This window comes from Aricia agestis, chromosome 9 (genome assembly GCF_905147365.1).
Source record: "Aricia agestis chromosome 9, ilAriAges1.1, whole genome shotgun sequence".
Classification (NCBI taxonomy): Eukaryota; Metazoa; Arthropoda; class Insecta; order Lepidoptera; family Lycaenidae; genus Aricia; species Aricia agestis.
Window position 1 is genome coordinate 10,203,912 of NC_056414.1, and position 17,870 is coordinate 10,221,781.

At 37.2% G+C, this 17,870-nt stretch overlaps 1 protein-coding gene across 2 annotated transcripts in view; it reads left to right on the top strand.

The window, feature by feature from the left end:
• Positions 1-17,652, top strand: part of LOC121730212 (band 4.1-like protein 4) — a 95,993-nt gene extending 78,341 nt beyond the window's left edge. Inside the window, exons 12-21 of one of the 2 annotated variants that reach the window (XM_042119161.1) lie at positions 2,759-2,935; positions 4,906-5,055; positions 5,500-5,575; positions 5,791-5,873; positions 6,648-6,830; positions 10,160-10,273; positions 11,541-11,771; positions 15,383-15,644; positions 16,813-17,012; positions 17,299-17,401. In XM_042119161.1, coding sequence (XP_041975095.1) covers positions 2,759-2,935; positions 4,906-5,055; positions 5,500-5,575; positions 5,791-5,873; positions 6,648-6,830; positions 10,160-10,273; positions 11,541-11,771; positions 15,383-15,644; positions 16,813-17,012; positions 17,299-17,314 — 1,492 coding nt within the window. In that variant the 3' untranslated portion in view covers positions 17,315-17,401. Of the gene's footprint in view, positions 1-2,758; positions 2,936-4,905; positions 5,056-5,499; positions 5,576-5,790; positions 5,874-6,647; positions 6,831-10,159; positions 10,274-11,540; positions 11,772-15,382; positions 15,645-16,812; positions 17,013-17,298 lie in introns of both variants that reach the window. The other variant, XM_042119162.1, reaches the window with a different exon arrangement.
• Positions 17,653-17,870: the final 218 nt, after the last annotated feature.

The window sequence follows — 17,870 nt, forward strand, 5'->3', positions numbered from 1 at the left end:
GTTGGAGCCGATTCCGAGATTCCAATTATACATTAATATACAAGAATTGCTCGCTTAAAGATATACGATAACATTCTCGTGTCACAGTGTCTGTGCGCGAACTCCCCCAAAACGACTCACCGATTTTAATGAAATTTTGCATGTACATTCGTTAGGCCTGAGATTAGCTTTTTATCTCCTTTTTATATTGATACTAGAAATAATTTATATGGTAAAATAGCGTTTGCCGGGTCAGCTAGTAAGAATATAAACATGGATAAAAATGTACGTGAAAATGGACATCAACAACATTTTTCTAAACGTACTATGTTTCTCTTAACTTTCTACCACCATGAAAGACAAAAATTGATGGCCACTTAAATTGTTGATCAAAACAACTATTAATTTGCAGAAAGCACCAATTAAATCACTGCAAACGGTCGACTAGCGCCATTCTCGTGATTTACGCACCCATTACATGATACTTTTTACCGACCTAATACAATGTTACTGATGCATCACTAGTACACATAAAATTCCCATTTGTATAACTATCTACATAAATTAACAACATACATAAAAACATTTCCTAATGAAAATACTAAAAGTTTTTATGACTACCCCCCTTAATTTATTATCAATAGAAAGATCTAAGTCCTTGTCTAAAACGTTACAAATATGGCTCGAAAGACAAGGATAAATTATAATATTATAATATTGTAGTGTAGTATTTATAGTAGATATTATAATCTTAGATTAGGTGTGACCATATTATGGTCTTTGTTATAATATATCAAAGTGCAAGCAAGATTTACACAACAAATTTAGCTACTTACAATATGTATGAATAAATTATTACTAATATTGCTAGATACAATTTTGCGAGCATAAAAAATTATGAAGTCTTTGGACTTAACTTGCAATATTATAAAAGTGGAATGGACTTTTAAGTAAATTAGACAACGTCCTACTTATAAAGTTTATGAAAACAAGGTTCGCCAACGTATTGCGTACAGCTTTAAATATTCAGGATTAAAACAAAAACATGCTCATTTCATTCAAATTCATTGTATATTTTTTATTCTATCCAAATATTATGTAGGCCAAAGTTTTGTCTTTATCATTTCACTATTTGCCTTCCCAGAAAGGTCTTTTGAGAATTAAATTTAATATTAAAATAAAGTTAAATTTAATATTTAGAAGCTAACAGCTATAGTTCTTGATGCATATGATTTATCTGTTTATTCTTACTCTAATAACAATTTAAAAAAATTGTCTTTTAAAATTAAACTAAATTAAAATATCTATCGAAGATAATATTTCAGACTATCATTTATTTATACATACTAATAACAATTAAAAACAAGTTTACCATCTGAAATAAATTTTATTAAAAAATTTAAGTGATTTTCCAGCTTTTAGTTCACGGAATGTAATAAAGCAGTTTTTGTAAGTTAATTTTACTGCTTTGTCGTAAAAGAAAATTAAAATCGATTACTGTTAACATGAATTCTAATGGCCGCATTGTGTTGATGGTGCGATAGCAATAAAATGAAGCATTTTCAAGCAATGAAGCAACACAATATTATAACTGCGTTTTATTACTTCAATGATTTAAGTATATATTTTATGAATGAACAACCATACGGACATTTAAAAATCTTGTCCCAGGCACTACAGTATTTGAGGAGTGGTTACTTCGCTCTGAAAAATACTGTATAAATCATCCTTATCAGATGTAAAGGCCTAGTTTTTATGAATGAAGTGAATCAGAAAATTTAAGTACAGTCTCGTGTATTTCTGAGATGTAAGAAAACATTAAAATGATAATTTTGAAAATGCCAATGAAAAACATAAATGTTTTTATATTATTCCCAGAAATCGGAGTTCTACATTTTGGTTTCCTTCCTAGCTAGCTCGTTGATAAACTTATAGTATGTTTTTAAAATATTCCCTTTTAACTTCCGTGTATGAAGAAATAGAGTGGGTCCCTAGGGAGGTCATTATTTTAAGGTACACCAACATTGACATGGGCATTAAATGCCCTTTGCACTTAGCAGGCTAATGGACGAAGCTTTTAGTGAAATCATTGAGGAAACTTTACTGCAGTTATTAAAATTTTTATGTTGTCTATAACGTCCTTAGGGTGTACACTGTACACGTTGTTATCATAGAATTATAATAGACTGAGATTGTGAATATGTAAAATCGCAGTGGTTCTCGACGTACAATCTAAAGTTATCTTCGAGTCTCAAGACATTTTAAGGTTTATCTTAAGTTATGTACATTGATAAGAAGAAAAGTTTGTTTTTCTTAGAAAGAAAATCTTAAAAGTTATCAAAAGTTTGTTTTTTAGAAGATTTATACATTCTGCATGAATTTGTGGAAACATTAAAACAATCGAAATTTAAATTTACAAATTAAAGTTGTTACTAATATGTATTCTGTGCTTAAAGTTTGGTTGAAGAAGTGCCACTAACTACTTTTAATATTCATAATATCGGTTTTATTTCGTTTCTACCACTGAATGATACAGACCTATGTCCACCACTTTCTGTAAGACAGTAACAACCGAACCTATTGGACACCTAGCTCAGAGGATGTAGCGTCGCTTGAATTGAATTTTGTCTTGCTACAATTTTTGATGCTATTGTGAACAGACGCTAGCTCTTACCTTTCCTAAATCAAACGTCATAATTCGTATAGGACGACGATTACCACCAGCCATGTCCGCCGCTCCGTCCACATCGCACCCTCTAATCACAGCCTATGTCCACAGCATAAGCGGCGAAGGCATCCCCGCGGTCGGCGGGTCCCCTCGCTCGACGCGGTCGGCGCCGGCCCGCCGCGGCCTGTACTCGGCGTCGCCCACCGCGCACCGCCCGCCGCCCGTGCCGAGACACCGCTCAGCCAGCGTCGACTCGCAGAGTTCTAACGACTCTAGGTCTAACCGCAAGTAAGTGCTCTATATCTTGGTAGCTAATGGTGGTTTAAAGGCCCTGATTAGACAAACTGCTTCAAACACTAATTTTTAATTGTCGAAAGGAGCGAAATGTATAAAAATACTAGATGACGCCCGCATCTTTCCGGGATAAAAAGTATCCTATGTCCTTTCCCAGGACTAAAAGTATATCCATACCAAATTTCAGTCAAAACGGTTATGTGGTTTGGGCGTGAAGAGGTAACAGACAGACAAACAGACAGACAGATAGACAGACAGACAATAGTAAGTATGGATAAGCCGGTAGATATGAAAGCTGACACATGACCAATGACCTAATTTTTTGCCGACGGGTAGCCAGTAACCGGAAGGTATGAGAAGAAAATACTCTAACAGTTTAATGTTTAATTTAAATTTCAAAAAGACGATCAAGAAAATAATATTATGTAAACGTTAACACATAAATTAGTTTCATTAATATCCCAGCTTGCAACCACATCCTAAAACAAGTGCGTGTCGTGCCACGCGCAATATAGGGTTCCGTGGTACCGCTAGTTTTTGATAATATTTGTATGGACAATGAATGCACATTTATAACGTGTTTTACACTACTAACAACATCAACTCAGTTACGTTCAAAGGATATTGAACGCAAAAGTTCATTTGTACTTCTACGAATACACTTTTTTAGTTGATCGACTATTACTCAATAACCTTATATTATGAAGTTTTCTTAGCCGTGATAGTTTTCCTTTTAAATTCAGCATATTTCCTAGTCCCGCGAATTTTTTCACATTTCCAGAAGCAACCGTTAGGCTGGTAAAAGGGACACTGGACTCCGATTTTTTCTACTTTAAAACTTTTCACAAATGAATCCCTAAATCGGAAAATGATCATTGAATACTCGTATTTTTTTTTAAACATTTCTAACGACACCTCACATGGTGGGGTGGACGCGAAAAAAATCACCCTCGCATTGATGTGTAGGGGAGGTACCGTAAAAAAAATTAAAGATTTTATATAATATATCATTCGGCATCATTAATATGTGCAATGTGCATTCATGTCGAATTACAAAAACCGCGTACAGACAGGTCCATCTGTCTGTACGCGGTTTTTGACAGGACAGGACGGACAGACGGACAGACAGACGAACGGACAGACAGAATAAAACAGTAACTATAAGGGTTCCTTGTTGGCTATGGAACCCTAAAAAGTCACGTCAAGACGGATACAATGAAGCAACCGAGTACAAAATACAAAATTAAAAAATAGCTTAGCAGCGTTTTAAATCTTAATGTCCCCTCGTCCATAAAATTACCGTCTCAAACGTCAGTATTAATCGGCGCTTCCTTTGATCCCGCCGATTCGCACTGGCTCCCGACTTACACTTCCTTTATTAAATAATAAATATCGGATCGGCATTCGACGCTGTCCGCACTGTAGCGAAATGTTACAACTTTTATCTCCGTATAAAATATAAAAATTATGTTCCGCGAATCTTTGAATACTTTTATTTTACGAATACAATTTCCTGTAGAATAGAAATCATTCCATCAAAATAAACATGAAAAAAGTTATTATGATAAGAGTGTTCGCCAGAAAATGTGTTATTTGTATTTGGCGGATGCTTTTTAATAAACGTGATTTCTATTGAAAACGCCTATGTTCTGAAATAAAACCCAATATACTCGTACTAGCCTGCAGTACTCTAGGCATCATAATATTATTATAATATCCGCGATGCTGTGTGCTGGTGTGCCACTGTGCGACAAGTGTGACTTTAGCCTCATAATAATGTTATCCCAACAAAATCATTGCACTGCTAGCATCAATAGTATGGCGTCGAATCTAGACGTCATAAGCACTGGCCAGTATAATACTGGTCTAAATTTCGGAACCTATCCATAGTAGATAATTTTATGTTACGTAAATAACAATATTTTGATTTGTGGTGTTTTATGACTCGTCGGTTTTGTCAATAGACATAGACACCGGTCGCGGCGGCAGCAGTCGGACGCGGAGAGCGAGCTGTCCCGGGGCTCCGGCCGGTCCGGCAGGCGGCACCGCCGGCACCGCTCCCGGCACAAGCACGAGTCCGGCTCCGAGCGGGACGACTCACAGCCGGACACCAAGTGAGTTAAGACTAACATTTATAGTCTGAGAGCTCACAGCTATTGAGTATACCATAGCGAAAGAGCTGACCGATGGACACACCGAGTGTCATACCCATCTCATTACTTTTTCTTGGAAAACATTGGACTAGTATTTTGAAGAAGAATACCTAAGTAGGTATAGGACTATTTTGATAGTGTAAAATATTTGCTAGAAATGTTTTATGCAAATTAGCTACTCGCACAAAACCATAAAACTCAATTCCATGTGACTAAACGACGGAGCTTCTTAATAAATTTTCCATGTTTGGTACAAAGTTAGTGAAGTTAATGAAATTGCCAATGCTAGAAGTTCGAACCAACTGCAATTAATATGTTACTTATTCAGTGGGAGCGGGAACAAATAAAAGTTGGCACGAGTAATTCCCGAAGTAACTTCGGTTGTCTTGATTCTTATCGTTGCAGAGAATACGAGTTAATTGACTCAGAATCACAATGGAAGGAGGTCCTGAGGCAGACGACGGCGGGCGGCGGCGTGCAAGTGAGTACCTTATGCATATGAGGAGTAAGTCCAAATTTAAATGTCGCGAGGTTTTTTAATGTGGATCTAAGATGATTGACTTTGCAGCTATTTATGGGAATAGCTTTTATCACTTAATAGTGCTGGGTTTTACCTGATTTAAAATATACAATGTTGTTTTATTAATGTAAGCGTTTATGCTATGAAAAATAAAATGTTTCTTTTTTATTGTGTAGGTGGCGAGTGTCCGACGATCACAGGCGGATGCAGAAGGCACCAATCGATCATCACACAGACCTCGAAGGCATAGGAAGCATCGGTAAGTAGAAAATATAGACGAGACAAAGAAATATAACATAAGGTTAAGCAATTTCGCACAAAGGTTTTCGGTAGCTTTTATACAATACACATAAACATCTAAAAATTATTGTATGCATTTATTCAAAACTCTTAAGTAAAACTTGCATCTAATCACAAAAAGTGAGGTTAGCAATTTGCTTTGAATTCTTTGCCTTTGCGAAGATTGGATGTAAGTCAAAGGGTTAGAAGCTGCCCAAAACTTAACTGAAGAGCTTTTAAAGCGAGATAAGCGGTCACCTGACACGGTTCTCTAAACTGGCTATTAGCGTGTCACCCACAAAGCAAACAAGAAGAATATCAAAGAGCCGTTTACATGAATTGTTGGTTTTAGCTTTTTTGCGCAAACGTTTTCTTATATTCTAACAAAATATGAGTTTTCTTTTGCCAGCTAGTATATAAGGTAATCCGGTTCTTTCATTTAAATTAAAAAATCGTTTTTGTGCAGTTTATACAATTGTTTAAATGCAAGCTTTGTTAATTTCTATGACAAGATACGATATAAACGACTCATTTTATAGCAGACTAAAGCTTTTAATCTATTTTGTAGGGACTTCCAAACAATATAATTATTAATAAAATAAATAAATATTTTTTTTGCTTCTGTATAAATTTAAAACAGATGTTTTCCGAATTGTTCTACCTGTTTTATCACAATTCACCATTGTATCAATAGCAAAAGGATCTAATTCTGCAATTCTTAACTATCTTTATCTCTCTTTTTCTCTTTATCAAGGTCACGATCTGGTTCACCGAACGACAAGAAATGGCTGCCGACGGAGCTGAAGCAGCACCTGGAGTTCTCGCTGGTGGAGACGGCGGGCATGACGGAGGAGCAGCTCAAGGAGATACCGTACACCGTGGTGCAGACCAGTCACGCCCGGCACACCAAGCTCCGTACCTCGGGCAAGCACAGGCAGTGAGTATACGACCTTATTATTACAGGGTTATTTACAAGATATAACGCAAACTAATTGAAGACGTTAGTGAATGAAGGAGGTATGTAAATGTCAATTTATACTACATGTTACAGGATGTAACAAAACTTAGGTGGGATTTCACCAAACACACATAAAACTTAGTTCCCATTGAACGCGTTCATGCTGCGACGTAAAATCTCGTTTTGTTTCGATTGGATTTCACAAACTTCTTTTGATCGCGATTATTAAATCTAAGTTTACGTGACGTCACGCGATTTTTTTACATGTTTTCATCATTTTAAAGCCTTTTCACGTTATTTTAACTACAAAATAGCAAGAAACAATACATAAACTAACAATCGCATGTGTAAAAACTATCATCTTGACAATTCTTTGTCTATGTTTTTCGTTCCGCCATGACAGGGCTTGAACGGGTTTTATAGCGTTAAACTTTGGAATTTGGGCGTTCAGAAGATAAAACTCAGATTTGCTGTGAACGCGTTCAGTTTATACTGGTCAAATGCATTTCGATGTTATAATCGCGTTTATACGTTTTGAACCGGTTCAGAGTGCTTTGAACGCGTTCCATTTCTTTGGTGCAATCACTCCTAAGTGATAAGCTGTAACTTTCACAGTGAAAATTCAAATAAAATCCTACTTTATGACGTAGACTTCATCTATGTCATAAAGTGGCATTTTAATTGAACTTTTGTTGATCGCGGCTAGCCGCGGTAAATATCGGAACGGCACCTTCAGTTTATCTCCACTGTTTGTCTATACTTTCGTATGTCTACTGTAGCCAAGCTACGGGTGCAGTTCAAATCACTAATTAGTTCAAACGAACCCGACCCAATGGATTTATCATCAATCATCAGCCAATTATTCGCAGTTCATCCACCGTTCCCAATAAACGCTAAGTCAATATTAATGATATCAAGATAAGTTCTCAGGGCTCAGACATTATAATCCTTGGAACAATTATTATTTGCAAAGTTTTAGTGAATAATTAATTTTAGTTCGTCTTTAATAGTAGCACCTTAATTATTCAAAGAAAACTTTATTATTAGTAAAGTTTTATAAGAGATCAAATTTTTGACGTCGGAATTTTACAACTAGAATAGTTTATATAGTATGCCTCTTATATTTTGTATAAATTAAACAAACTTTGTATTAAGGATGTATATAACATTTATACATTCAAAAATTCTGATCTAAATTTGAAATATATAGTAGAATAAAACATCCTGCATCGATTGATACCGAAAAATCAATACCTTACCGACAAGTTACGTGAAATAATCCATTTTAAAATTTCCATTTATCATATGTAATGTTTGCCGGAAGTGTTACAATTTTTGAGAATTCGTCAGAATTGGGAACTTTGTATCAAAGATAAACAGCTAAAAAACTGCTTATTAATTTCTTTGTACGATTTGCGATTTTTTAAGCTCTGAATGGGGTAGACGTAACTTAGTCCAATTCAACCCCGCCAAGACACAAGTCTGCGCGTTCACCACTAAAAAGTCACCAATGGTCGTTTATCCTCGTTTCGAGGGCACATCTTTAACCATCTCCCCTAGCATTGAGATACTTGGCGTCAACATATCGAGCGAAGTCCAGTTCCGATATCATCTTGAGGGTAAGGCCAAATTAGCCTCAAAGAAGCTTGGCGTTCTTAACAGAGCGAGACAGTACTTCAGTCCGGACCAACGCCTACAACTCTACAAGGCGCAGGTTCGGCCTCATATGGAATATTGTTCTCATCTCTGGGCAGGGGTGCCAAAATACCAACTGCTCCCTCTGGATCGTATCCAACGAAGGGCTGCTCGAATTGTTGACTGCCATAGTGTTTCAAACAGCTTGGACCCCCTGGAATTACGCCGAGATGTTGCTTCACTCTGCATCCTCTATCGGTTGTATCACGGGGAGTGCTCTGAGGAATTGTTCGGAATCATACCACCTGCAACTTTTCGCTATCGTCCCACGCGAAAAACATACCATCCTCATCACCTTGATGAGTGGCAGTCTTCCACAGTGCGTTTTTCGCGTAACTTTCTGCCGCGCACTGTAAAACTCTGGAATGGGCTGTCACCAGCAGTATTTCCGGACCGATACGACCTGCAAACCTTCAAGAAAAGAGCGTATACCCTCTTAAAAGGCCGGCAACGCACCTGCAGCTCTTCTGATGTTGCGAGTGTCCATGGGCGACGGTAGTTGCTTACCATCAGGTGACCCGTTTGCTCGTTTGCCCCCTTATTTAATAAAAAAAAAAAAAAAAAAAAAAGCCCAAAAAAAAAAAAGTGGGTTCACCGGTAATTCTGAGGAAATATTTCAAATTGAAATTTAAGAAAATTATCCTTCGAAGTGTGCGACAAGACTTTATATGAACTTGGGCGGGGGCGCTGCTGGTGAAGAAGAACTGTCAAATATGTCGTTTTTGTATGTGCCAGCGTTAGTTTCTTTTTTCGCCACCTGCATTTAAAGCTTTGCCGAGCTTTCTTGGCCGCCATTTGCGGTAGTCAAATTACAACAAAAATTTTTACAATAATAAATATCGAATAGTTCTTTAAAAATCTATTATAAAAAATCATTATAATTCATACTAAGTGTCTGGGTGACCAATTTTTTACATATTTTGTACTTTCATAATTTAATTGGATGTAGTACGGAATTTGACCTTATATACATCCTTAAGTTAGTATACTTCCATAGCTTATACCTTTGTAAGTGTAGGTCAATGAGTTTCTAAAATACTAGAGTAGCAATGTCTTACAAAAGATTCTCAGAAATGCGTAACCACTTTTTTGTTCAAAAGACAATGTCAAGTCATATATTCGTTATGTCATTATGTATGTGAGATATGCCTGCAGGCATCTTCGAAGTGGCAACGCGTTGCTACCGTAAACTTCCAATCTAGTTACGTTAGTAACATAGAATATCATTGGTGTAGGTAGTAAATATTATTTTAAGTTCCTGAAAACTACAGTTTCTACAACTCAAACTGTATGATTATGCTACGCACGTAGCACGCTGTAGCGCCGTCTACGAAACTCCTACGAGAAAGCTCGAACAAGGCCGTAGGGTACGCTGTAAATTTTTAAAGTGTTTTTAACAATTATATTATTATTTTAAAAGCTGAGAGTAAATTTAATTTATATTTTAGATAACTATGTAAGCGAATTGAAGCAATAAATGTAAATCATTTTAAACCACACAAAGCTTACAAACTTTCCCCCATTTATGATACTTTTTTTTGTTAATTTAGGGACTGTTAATCATACGATATTTAGTTCTAAAACAATAATAACCTTAACCTCCTTCTCTAAAGGACTGATCACGGCTCCCTGTCGCGACGGGAGAAGGGTCACAAGAGTGAGAACGTCGCCCCCCCGCGCCCCGCCTCCAGCACCAGCGCGCACCGGACTAGCGACAAGCATGGACGGTAACTATAGACAAATTCACATTTTAGAATATAAACTTCCACCCTTTTAATATGGCAGGCTGCATATTGCTATTATTGCTATTAATGGCAGAATAATAGCAATAATATCTTTTTTTAGGTTTTAGGCTGTATACTTTATAATAATCTATACATATAAATAAAATTGGAGTGTCTGTTTGTAATATTGAAAGAACCGTTTTTAACTACATGCATATGAATGTTCATACGGTACATATGCCCAAATAGCAATTTTTAAAATTTTTGTATGTCTGTATGTCTGTCTGTTTGTTCCAGCTAATATCTGAAACGGCTGGACCGATTTTGACGGGACTTTTATTGGCAGATAGCTGATGTAATAAGGAGTAACTTAGGCTACTTTTTAACCGACTTCCAAAAAGGGGGAGGATATTTTTTACTTTTTTATGTTTTACCTATATCGTACTCCGCCGTTTGTGGACCGATTTTCAAAATTATTTTGTTGTTGCATAAGATTTGGTCCATTTTGTTGACGCGGACGAAGTCGCGGGTAACAGCTAGTATGTAATAAAATAAGTATGATATACTTAGTTGCAAAAAGTTTGTTATACTATGTTTAAACTTATTTTTTAACGATTTTTTTTATGTTTGTAATTAGTGGGTTTTGACAGTTACTTTATAAATAGTAGGTATGATACACTTAGTTGTAAAAACTTTTTTAAACGATGTTTAATCTTAGTTTTCAGTACTCTTGAAGGGCGTCTGGTAAAATAACTTGAGCTATTTTTCCATAATGTAACCAACGTAATCTCTTGAAATGTTCCAATAATTCCTTACCCACATTAGAAATATACGATTTGAGAGTTATATTTTATCTTAACGAGATAGCGGTATGCGATATCTGTGAACGAAGCCCGACCATCCTCATAAGATACCTTTTTGGCCCAATAATTCTTCTGTCCCTTAACCCTCTATTTAATCACGATAAAATATTACCAGCTACCTTTACACTATTGTATTTCAGCAGGAATTTAAAATAGTTCACTCTAGCTTGACAACAAATAAATTCTCAATGTTACTAACATTTTGGGCATAAAATATGCTGTTGTAGCACTTTGGTTGGGTGGCAAATGACAGTTTGATAAAGTATAAAGCTGCGTAAAAAGCTTTATGCGTCAATAGACTCAACATCGGGTCGTTATATAATATACCCTCCCACATCAAGTTATTAATATAGCTAACGAACTTAACTTATTTAGTTTGCGAAGTTCTCAAGGACGGTAAATTTCAGGCGCGTGTACCCGAGTTACGATGAGACGTTGGAGCGTGCCGGCGACGACTTCCTCACCAACAACGGGTATAAAGGGTCCGTCACACACCTCAACAACAACCCGTACAGTCCTGTCACCAACAGCAACAGTAACAGCTCGAGCGGCGAGCTGATCGGCAGCGCGCGAGTGTCACACGAGCACACGGACTCCGGACTCGGAGCGGATCAAGACTACGCGTATTCTTCGGAGAGGTAAGAATGTTTTACATGGCTCTATACCTGCGTAGGTAACATCGAGAAACTCGTTCAAACTAGGGCCTACGTAATTTGGTAAGTCAGTCGGGATTGACATAAATCCCGACTGACTGATTACTACGACTTATAACGAAATTTATAACGATCAAATAACGTAGCCCCACTAATGTCCTATAGCAGGGGTCACTAATTAGTTTCGCTCGGGGTCCATTTTAAGAAATAAAATGACCTTCGCGGTCCACACATTAAAAAAATTATTATGCATTTACAAATCAATGAAAAAATGTGTTAACTTTTGTAGCTAATTATCTCTCTGATGTTAGGAGTGAAATAATTGATGTAAGCTATTGGAATTTAATCCTGGAGAATATGTTCATCGAGACCAAAATTTATTTTAAGCGAAGTTATAATCTTTGAAAACGCTTGGTCCGCACATAATGGGTCGGCGGTCCGGATGCGGATCGCGGTCCGCCATTTGGTGACCCTGTCTTATAGCAACGCTTACAGAAATATTAATTAATTTAAATTTAAATTATTAATAACACCATAACACCAAAATAAGGGTTGAAGAAATTAATGGATTAAAATATCATACTCTCTCGTTCATCAATTGTACGAAAGATGATAGATTTGAAAAAATCTAAAAAACATATTGACGTAGGCCCTAAGAGATAGAGCAGCTAGGGGCCTAATATCTGAGTCAAGTTAAATTAGCAAGTTGGAGCAACATTTCAATCGCAAAGTAAGACTTTTTATATTATTACCCTCTTTCCGATATAATATAAACACACTTTTCAACGCGAGTTTGCTTTTCGAAATTTGATAGTTACTTTCACACAGAGTGTCTTTTAGAAAAGTGCACAAACGAAAATTTTAATCGAAAAATAGAAAACGGGTATCTAGCATTGAATCTCGGGACGGCTTAAAGCACCTCACACAAGGCTTGGTTGCGCGTAGGAAAATAAATGTATCCGTTTTCCTAACACTTTCATTTTCATTTCACACTACAAATGGCTAGTCATCCAATTGAATATACCTCAAATTTTTGGGAAAAAAGACGTCTTTATTAATGAACTATGATTACTGTTAGTGAATTTAAAAAATATATAAGATGTAACAGTTTTAAATATGTTTGGTATGTACTCGAAGCATAAACAAGATTACATAATATTTAAAATGTCGCCTCCGTGGTCTAGTGGTATAGAGCGCGGCTCTTGACTCGGAGGTCGTGGGTTCGATTCCCGCGTTGGATACATGTTATTTCCGAGTTTGGTTAGGACAATACAGGCTGATTGTCTGACAAGTAAGATGATCCATGCGTCGGATGTAAAAAGTTGGTCCTGCACCTGATCTCTCGCCGGTCGTGTCGGTCTTCCGTCCCACTGGTTATGAGAGTAAAGGAATAGAGAGTGCTCTTGTATACTGCGCACACACTTGGGCACTATAAAATTACTCCTATGTAGCTGGCCTGGTTTTATTTATTTATTTATTTAACAGTTTATTGCACACAAAAACATTTAACAAATTATACAGATGAAGAAAAAATTATAAGTATGTAAGTAATACTAAATTATTATTATACATATTATGTTCAACAAAAAAAAAAACAAAAAACTACACTATACTTACTAATAATAATAACAAACTTATTAAATATACTTATTAATAATAATAATAAAATTAGAATACATACTACATACTATACTATAAACTATAAATATTTACTAAAATAAATACATACTATATGTATATTTAATAATGATAGTTGGATTCGGTATTGAGGTAGTGCTCCTTTAAGCGTCTTTTAAAGACAGTGATTGTAGGACTATCACGGATGGCGTGGGGATTCAATGAAACCGGCCACCGTCACCGAAACCGGTGTGGGAGCTATTATTGTTATTATTTAAAATCTGCTGTTGTTTCCTAATAAAATAATTTGATAGTTTCAAAATAGCCTCATTTAAAAATGAGGTTATTTTAAATAAATATTCAACGCCAATGAAAAGTGTCGACTCAGGTTCAATTAAAAGATGCGATTCAGCCGAAAATATCGACTGCGTTCATTCCGTCTGAAATCACCTTTAAATAACGAACTCGGCGGCATTGTGTTCCCAGTAGATTGTGTGTTCGCAGCAGAAATACACGCTGAATGCTACAAAATCTTTTTTCGAACCGGCGAACTTGCTACGGCGAAATAACTAAGAGCCTTCAAACGAGCGCTTTTCACTACCCACGTCCTATCTACGACTTTTGTAAACATCAAAATAGCCGCGTTGTCCCGCCGGTCGCAAAATACGTTTGCATTCTCATCGACATCAAAAGTAATCAAACACAGCGGCCCTTTGAAGCTCAGTTGCTACTTTTAGTCGCACGCTGTACCGTGTGTATACTGTATAGCAATGTTTTTCAAACTGTTGGTCCCTCGGGGTCGCGAAGCTTCTGTAGAGGGGTCGCCAAAGGTTAAAATGACTATTTTATTTAAAAAATAAAGATTAAGGATACAATTTAACAGAAGAAAATCTTCAAAAATACATCCATACTATATACTATAATATTATAAATGCGAAAGTGTGTCTGTATGTCTGTTTGTCTGTTACCTCTTCACGCCTAAACGGCTGAACCAATTAGGCTGAAATTTGATACTTTGAGTCCCGGGAAAGGACATAGGATACTTTTATCCCGGGAAAATGTACGGTTCCCACGCGATAAACTAATTTTGCAACGCAACGTAGTTGCGGGCGTCATCTAGTACATGATAAAAAAACAAAATATTTTGTCATTAATAAGTTTGAAAAACACTGCTGTATAGTGTATAGTGTATGCGCCGCCCAATACGATTCCAACTTTTAAAATTACTTTGTGACGCAACTGGGTCAAACATACGTTTACGAATGACTTACATCCATTCCGTCGAATTGAAGGCGCTACAATCTTTTGTGAAGAAAGTACGTCACAGTTTAAATAAAATTGTGTTTCTTGCCATGATCATTTTTCTGTTTTCTATTAAAGAGTTAAGAGAAGGATACTTGTCGATGGAGCTTCCGTCATTCCTCCCTATCCTTTGCCAGCACCGTGTTTATTATCTGGAAAAAATGCGAGAATAATCATAGATAATAATATTATAATAGGTCAAAATAAAAGGAACATTGATGTTGTTTGAACACATAATGTAAACATTTACTAGACTGTTTTACCGTGTTGAGAGCCATGCGGCGACCGGAGAAATACCACGGGCTCAAAGAAAACCGGCGTGAAACAGCGCGTGGGCAGTGTTTCGCCAAGTTAGTGAGTTTACCGGAGGCCCAATCCCCTATTCCTATTCCCTATTAAAAGGCCGGCAACGCACCTGCAGCTCTTCTGATGTTGCGAGTGTCCATGGGCGACGGAAGTTGCTTCCCATCAGGTGACCCGTTTGCCCCCTTACTTTATTTAAAAAAAACTGTGCGATCAGAATGTGTGTCATAATGTAATCAGAACTACTGGCCTCAAGTCGATACGAAGTTCTAAACCTCTTTCTTTGGTATAATAATAATAATAATAATATCTATGGACGCTTCACACCACGTCATAACTGAAGAGTGCAGCTTCTACAACCAATTCTTTTTCAGGTCGAGTGACAGCGCCAAGTGCGGTGCGAACGGCTCAACCGCCCCAGTGAGTAGAGTGTGGCGGGCGGGCGCGGGCGGCGCGGGAGGGGCGGCGTGGGGCGCGGGGTGCGGGCGCGCGGTGCGAGTGTCGGCGAGACCGCGACTGACGGCGTCGGGCTCGCAACGGTCCCTGCTGTCGGTCGCCAGCGACAGCGCCGCGGCCCGACGCCGCGACCCTGCACCCCCCACCTACCCGCAGGCAGACTCGGGCTTTTCTCTATTTGTGAGTGGGCGCTTCGCTTCTAACATCCTCCTGCGTTCCAAATGCCATTTTGATAGTAGATCCTAAAGTAGAAACTGTTTGGTGATATGCAGCTAGCCTTAATCATAATATAAACTATCATTTAATATAATTATCACTACCAGAAACAGTTTTTGTAATACGCACTGGCCAGCTAGTCTACTGTCGCATAATATATCTATCTTCATGATATTATAGATTTTAATAGAACTAGCCCCTTTAGGCTGTAAATCTTACATTAATATCAAAATACATTTTGCATCCCAAGATCATCTTAATTCAACAATGTTTAAATTCTGCAAAAAAAGCAAGAAAATTAGTCTGCATAGAGTTACCTGTACACGTCGGTCTACTTTGTCATGTGCCAAGAAAATTATGCAGACTTCAGGTGTAGGAAAACGACCTGTGAACGTAAAATTTGTCCGCAAGAAAGTAAATTTCTTTGAACACAAGTACAAGTATTAAAAACACAACGTAAAGATATGATCATAAAATCATTTTCGCAAATAATATTTGGAAATCTGACATTTTAGCGACAAGTGTTTGTATTGAATATTTTTGTTAATGGCATTTGGAACATTCAGCAGATATTTCGAGGGTCGCTGAGATAATATTGTAAAAATGCGATTTCCATTCATATTTCATGACAAAGATTCTCAAAATATAATGTAAATACCTTTTATCGAGAAGGACTTTTTTGGAAAAATTACGATCTAATGTAGAATTTTGGAATTTATTCATAAATCTGAACTCGTATGTTAAGTATTTCATTATGGTTATAGTATATTATAAAGTATAATCTTAACCAAGCTTTCAGCTTAAGGGGCCTTAACGGTACAGAGTGCTGCAGTGGAAAATACAAAATTGTATCGATAAAAGACTTGATTTTAATAATAGATATGGACACTTAAGCACTATCTTTCTGGCTGTGAAGCTCTTATTTTAATATTATATACATACTTCAGTGAGGTGTGCAATTGTAGATATTATATTTTCATAACTGATACGAGCATCTGGTGTGTGGCCTATTCAACTGGTCGATATATTTTGACGTTGAAATAATAAAGAACTCGGCAATTGCGCTGCCGTGGCCCTACACCAGATGCTCGTATAAGGGTGTTCATAGCTTACTAGTGTGATTGGGATACAGAGACATGCTAGCAACAACAACATAATGGTGGGCGAGAGCGGGTCGCTGGCGCGGCGGTACGCGCGGCCGACGCGCGAGTCGCGCGACTACAACGCGAACTTCGCGCGGACGCACACCCGCCTGGCGGGCGCGCCGCACTCGCACTTGCGACACGACAACACGCTCGACATTATACTAAAACCGCTCATAGAAAGCACGCAGTAAGTAAGGACCTGCGATGTGTGTCACGTACCGGAATGAAGTAGCTGCACGCATTGTTCGCCCCGTTCCGGGTTGCTCGTGGCCGTTTTTGTTTCGCATGCGTTTTGGTTTGTAGTATTTGTGATTATGTGCATCCACTAACTCTGACTAACCTCGTCTCCGAATTGTGTTAATTTTGTTCTGTGTGATTAATTTTTTTGTGTGCATTTATATGTTATCAAGTTTGTCTGTGTTTTCAAGGTTTTGAGGTAAATTGGTATATATAAGGACTTATTTTACACGCAGGCTTCAGAGCAATTGAATACATCAAGTGAGGCACCAGGCGCTGCGGAATCCGCTTTTTCCACATCCAGCGACCTCAGCAAACCTCCGGGCGGGGCCGAAATGAGCACGGAGTTATAAATACTGGAAAGCAAAGTTTGTGTTCATTAGCAGGCTTCTACTTTTTCGCTGAATCTACACCTTTAATTATATCTCGATTCAATATTTGAAGAATCTTTACTATGTATCTATATTTTCTTTTGTTTAACGATATACTACTGTATCTCTAAGGAAACATGTTAAATACGTACGTTACTGAGATTACTGTAAAGCTACTTTTATACGTATTCGTATTTCACTACAGGTAAAAAATATTATACGTGTAACGATTGTCGCATTTTGTAATAGTGATTGTAACATACTATTTGTACTAAGTGAAGCATTTATCTGTTAATATTAGTTTAAGTTCATGTTGTTTTTATACAAACTTTGTGTGTATTAAAATTATCTATAAGTTCGATGCCAAAGAGGATCGTCTACGCGATAACTTTTTGCATAAATTAATGAATAAGTTGACAAATACTGATTTTATTTAG